The sequence below is a fragment of the Pongo pygmaeus genome, chromosome 15, assembly GCF_028885625.2.
Source record: "Pongo pygmaeus isolate AG05252 chromosome 15, NHGRI_mPonPyg2-v2.0_pri, whole genome shotgun sequence".
In the NCBI taxonomy this organism is placed as follows: domain Eukaryota; kingdom Metazoa; phylum Chordata; class Mammalia; order Primates; family Hominidae; genus Pongo; species Pongo pygmaeus.
In genome coordinates, this window is record NC_072388.2 from 54,025,259 (window position 1) to 54,031,258 (window position 6,000).

Genomic DNA, 6,000 nt, shown 5'->3' on the forward strand with positions numbered 1-6,000 from the left:
AATCTAATAGGGATCATGGAGGAGTTCTTTTTATACTTTCCTTTCTTCTATACTATGCCTAATACTTAGTTGTTTTCAGGAAGTTTAGATTTTTTTTAATTTAAAAGGTTAAAGTTTACCAAATGTTAACTGAAGTCAGTTTCTGAAGTTCTTCAGTCAAAACCAATTTATTTTCTGTAAAAAAAAAAAAAAAAGTATTACACACCATATAAACTGGTGGCTTTTTGTTATTCTTGATATGTGCAGCAAAAACTATCATGAGAGAGTTGGTAAAGATTTAGTGAACTGGTAGAACATGTTTTTCTTAGTTGCTAGAACCATCTGAGCTTAAATTTAAAAACATTTTTTTCTAAAAACAAAATTGGTTTCTGAATCAAATGTGTATTTCTTTCCTATAGGGGCTTTGTTATGCACCTAAAGCCATATTGGAAGCTCCAGAAGAAAGAGCACCCCCCGGAAGTCAGCAGGGAAACGCAGAGAACTCCTATGAACCACCAAAAGGCTGTAAATGATGAAACATGCAAAGCTAGCCACATAACACCAAGTATCTTTCCTTCAGCCTCTCTCGGTAAATCATCATCTCGAAAGCCATTTGGGATCCTTTCTCCAAATGTTCTGTGCAGTATGAGTGGGAAGAGTCCTGTAGAGAGCACCTTGAATGTTAAAACCAAAAAGAATGCACCATCTGCAACGATCCACCAGGGCGAAGAAGAAGGACCACTTGATATCTGGGCTGTTGTGAAACCTGGAAATACCAAGGAAAAAATTGCATTCTTTGCATCCCACCAGTGTAGTAACAGGATAGGATCTATGAAAATAAAAAGTTCCTGGGATATTGATGGGAGAGCTACTAAGAGAAGGAAAAAATCAGGGGATCTTAAAAAAGCCAAGGTACAGGTAGAAAGGATGAGGGAAGTTAACAGCAGGTGCTACCAACCTGAGCCTTTTGCATGTGGCATTGAGCACTGTTCTGTGCACTATGTGAGTGACAGTGGGGATGGAGTCTATGCTGGGAGGCCTCTGTCAGTTATACAGATGGTTGCCTTCTTGGAGCAAAGAGCCAGTGCTCTGCTAGCTAGCTGTTCAAAAAACTGCACAAACTCACCTGCGATTGTGAGGTTTTCTGGCCAGTCCAGAGGTGTGCCTGCAGCGTCTGAGTCCTATTCTGCCCCAGGAGCTTGTGAAGAAGCCGCAGAAAGGGGAAAGCTTGAGGTTGGTGAACCACAGAGCGAGCCAGTCCGTGTCCTCGACATGGTAGCCAAGTTGGAGTCTGAGTGCCTGAAGCGGCAGGGCCAGCGTGAGCCTGGGAGCCTCTCAAGGAATAACAGCTTCCGTCGAAATGTAGGCAGAGTATTGCTTGCAAATAGCACTCAGGCTGATGAAGGCAAAACAAAGAAAGGCGTCTTGGAGGCACCCGACACTCAGGTGAATCCTGTGGGGTCTGTATCTGTGGATTGTGGCCCTTCAAGAGCTGATCGTTGTTCTCCTAAGGAGGACCAGGCCTGGGACGGTGCTTCTCAGGACTGCCCCCCATTGCCAGCAGGAGTCAGTTTCCACATAGACAGTGCAGAGTTACAGCCGGGTTCGCAAACTGCCGTGAAAAACAGCAACAGATATGATGTGGAAATGACAGATGAACTCGTTGGGTTACCTTTTTCCTCTCATACCTATTCCCAAGCCTCTGAATTGCCCACAGATGCTGTTGATTGTATGAGCAGAGAGCTTGTGTCACTTACTAGCCAAAATCCTGATCAAAGAAGAAAAGAATCTTTGTGCATTAGTATCACTGTGTCCAAGGTAGAGAAAGACCAGCCTTCCACTTTAAACTCCTGTGAAGACCCAGTTCCAGGGATGTTGTTTTTTTTGCCACCTGGTCAGCACTTGTCAGACTGTTCCCAGTTGAATGAAAGCACAACAAAAGAGTCTTCAGAGGCCAGCCAGCTTGAAGATGCTGCTGGGGGTGACAGTGCATCTGAGGAAAAAAGTGGGTCCGCTGAGCCATTTGTACCGCCAGCCTCTTCTGTGGAAAGTACATTACCAGTGCTTGAGGCATCCAGTTGGAAGAAGCAGGTGTCGCATGACTTCCTGGAGACCAGGTTTAAAATCCAGCAGCTTTTGGAGCCTCAGCAGTACATGGCTTTTCTGCCCCACCACATTATGGTAAAAATCTTCAGGTTACTTCCCACCAAGAGTTTAGTGGCCCTTAAATGTACCTGCTGCTATTTCAAGTTTATCATTGAGTACTACAATATCAGGCCAGCAGATTCTCGCTGGGTTCGAGATCCACGCTATAGAGAGGATCCTTGCAAACAATGCAAGAAAAAGTATGTGAAAGGGGATGTGTCCCTGTGCCGATGGCACCCCAAGCCCTATTGCCAGGCATTGCCCTATGGGCCAGGGTATTGGATGTGCTGCCACCGGTCTCAGAAAGGATTCCCTGGCTGTAAGCTGGGGCTTCATGACAATCACTGGGTTCCTGCCTGCCACAGCTTTAATCGGGCAATCCATAAGAAAGCAAAAGGGACTGAAGCTGAAGAGGAATACTAAAGTCGATGTGAGAGGCAACAAAAGGACCGGTTTTTAAAACTGCAAAACACCTAGATACACGGTTCAAATGAGCGTAGCCCCCTGAGTCATCACTCTAGAAGAATCTGTACATCATCAGGACCGCATTGCTCAGGCATTTTCTAAACTCTAAATTTACGAGCCGTACAAAAAAATTGGTCTTGTTGTTTATAGTGGCATCTCACATTTGAACCCGGGTGGTATCCCACAGTTGGATTCAGTTGGCTGTGAATAACTCTGTCTGTTTTCCTAAATGAAACCCATCCTCAAAGGATGAAGACTCACCACCATCCAGGACATTCAGAAGAGTTCACTGCAGATGCTGCAGGTAGTCCTCAAAAATGGGTTCCAGAAATGTTTTGAGCACTGGCACCATATTTGAAATAAGTGAATAGTGTCCTGTGAAAAGAATAGCAGGACTTGTAGATGAAAAGTATTCTTAAAAAGAAAAGTCAGGCACCCCACCTTAGACCTCGTATGCTTGATCCTGTGAGATTGATGTTTGTGGCTGGAGATGGATTTCATGCCCTGTGGTGTTTACAGTGTATATAATGGTTGTGTTTTCATAGGGCTATGAAAGTGCACATTAAACCTGAGCGCCTTTACCTTTAGATGAGTGCTTTGGCCCCTCTGTAACTAGCACGATTAAAATCCAGTTGTATATAATGGACAGCTAACTGAACAATATAATCACCACAATGCAGCTAGAATAGTGTTGCGGCTATAATTTGGTGGTTTTTTTTTAATTGTCTAGTCTTAAATTTGTACATCTTGTATAAAATATGAATGTTTCCCAAATAAACTATGAATGTTTCCTGTATAATATATGAATGTTTCTGAGAAGAAACTCTAAATAGTTGAAAGGCTAACCTGCTCAAAGGATACCAAATAATGGTTTAACTGGACAACCTGAAAATTAGCATAGAAAACAATCCTTTGTTATATTTTAGTGATCACAAGATTGAGAGAATATTATATAGTTAGATAATAACATTCTTGTCTACTTTATCCTGTCTGGTTACAAAATTTTTTAAAACGTAAATAAAAACATGCATCTTAAATGGAACCCAAGTTTTGCAAAGACTTTTTCTCCTGTTTTGATAAAATGTTGAAGAAGGTTCTTGTGAATTGAATCATAAGAATTTTTTTAATTGTTGGAGATAAAGTGTTTTTTTCTGCCACAGAAGAGGCCATCTTCACTTAACGTTGAAGTTTAAATTTTTGCAACCCGTCAGTTCTTCCATTTGTTGTCTGTTCACAACCACTGTATTTCCTGTTCGGGTGACGTATTTGGGAGATTCTTACAGCTTATCTAGGCGTTATCATTTGGGAGTCACTAAGGATCTATTCAGGCCTGTAGCTGCGTAGTGCTTGGTGGGGTTGGGAGGTGTTGGACCCCAGAAAGCTGCTGTGGGTGGAAGATCTAAAAACTAGGCTGGCTTGAAATCGAGTACCCACCAAAAAGCCTTGTGACCAGTGTTGGCTGCAGGCTGTGGAGAAGGATGGTACGTGCTCTAGGGGAGGCGCTGTGCTGGGCTGATGTGCTTGGTGACATGGTAGGCTGCAGCCTCCAGGCTCATCAGATTTGTCTGTGACACGGGATCAAGAGGAGGCTGAGAATAGCTTTTCCTTCAAGAGGGTTTTTCCTCGTGACTCACCCAGGTGAGGCATGTTGGAAAATGCTTCTAAATCCTAGCTGTCCCCTTGGTTGAGGTTTCCAGTGTTTGTCCTACTCCCCTTGTATTTTGCTGTAAACTGGCCATCTCAGTAGTGCCTTCTTAATTGGTTTGTTACGATTCATAATTTAGGTTTAAAGGCGATCAATATAAAGGACCTAGAGTACAGCTTGCCTGTAAATGTCAGCTGTGGCTGACATCGACTATGGCTCTACATTGGCCCAGCGTGGACACTGGATAAACAACTCTCTTGGCTGGTTTTCACAAATCAGCCACTCTTGATCTGGTTTTCATGTGGGACACAAAGCTGTGACTGCGTGAGGGGTTAAAGTGACCAAGAGCAGAGGGCACAGTATGTCCCAGCCCCAATTGGCATGCAGTACTTGGGTCCCTCAGAAATCGCCGGTTATCTGTTTTGAACTATGTGGCAGGACCTGGTTCCCAGTGCTGTCTGCATGAAAGGTGGAGGATTAGCAGGTGGCATCAGAGGACACCCCCTCCCAGGGCTTCATTTCTAGGCAAGTGTAGCTTTCCCCTTAGGTGAAAGATGCTGTTCTTCAGGGCCCCCTAGTGCCAAGCTGGTGAAAACAGCCTGCTTTTCAAATGTCTCCAGCAGTGTGCCGCACTACCTGCTTTCCTGCATTGCTGTAGGATCACAGAATTCAAGAAAGGAAATGACAGTATGTCAGTGTGGGAACCAGCACCCTAGCCTCTCCCCACTGCCCCTCTGCCCCCATCAAAAAAGGGAAAACCTCCCCCCTCAGATTTTCTTCAGGGACTCAGTACACCTGGCTTAGTTTTTTTCTCTCCTACCTCCTACTTCAAGCCCTCACTTGATCATTTGAAGCAAAAACCAGAACCAGGGAAACTAGAGGAGGAGTCAGGGAGCTGCTGCTCCTATCCCTGGAGTGGTTCACTTCTCCCCTGCCCAGTGGATGGTCCAGACCCAAGGAAGGAATGAATTGAAAGCTAAGGAAGGGCTCAGGTCAGAGTAACATTTGCTTTTTTAGGCTCTCTCAAATGATTCCAGGTTAAAACAGACATATGAGAGGACTGTTCAAACCCTAAACACATTGGCTCTGTGCTTAGGAGATACCTCTTTTGGAACCCAACCCTATGCCCCTGCTTGGCTGGGTGCCTTTCAGCGCCCTCTGCACATCTGCCACCACATGCCCCTCTTCTTGTCTGTCACCGTATCTTTGGCCCTCCCCATCTGTAGGTTCTGCATCGCAGATTCAACCAACCTCAGATTTAAAATACTCAGGAAAAAACATTGTCTGTACTGAACATACACTTTTTTTCTTGTCATTATTCCCTAAACAATACAAGCATAACAACTGTTTACATTAGGTATTATAAGCAATCTAGAGGTGATTTAAAGTAGATGAGAGGCTATGCATTGGTTATATGCAAATAGCCATTTTCCATCAGGGACTTGAGCATCTGCAGATACCGAGGGACCACTGTGGAGCTTGCCCACCCACTGCACTCAGAGGGCATCGTCCACAGTGCCTCACACAACACACTCTGTAAAATGTGTGCATTCCTCTCGAGTGACCATTTTAATGTGAGGGGTGCTTCCAGGACCTGACTGCTCTGGGCCATACCATAATTTTCTGTTTAGTATGAGAAACCTGACAGGGAGGTAAAGGGGTCTTGGAGGACATTGTCCTCTGGCCATAGCTGGTCTCATGAGAGCATCCTTGATGGAAACTCCCACTGCAGCTATGTGGGGTTTGCTCGGTACCTCTCGTTGTGC

The 6,000-nt window shown here is 44.6% G+C and overlaps 1 protein-coding gene across 4 annotated transcripts in view; it reads left to right on the forward strand.

Annotated features, from left to right (window-relative positions):
* Nucleotides 1–3,631, forward strand: part of FBXO34 (F-box protein 34) — a 79,626-nt gene extending 75,995 nt beyond the window's left edge. For all 4 annotated transcript variants that reach the window (XM_054447666.2, XM_063651631.1, XM_054447669.2 and 1 more), the window contains one exon: nt 399–3,631. In XM_054447666.2, the coding sequence (XP_054303641.2) occupies nt 409–2,547 (2,139 nt within the window). In that variant the 5' untranslated portion in view covers nt 399–408 and the 3' untranslated portion in view covers nt 2,548–3,631. The remainder of the gene's footprint in view (nt 1–398) is intronic.
* Nucleotides 3,632–6,000: the final 2,369 nt, after the last annotated feature.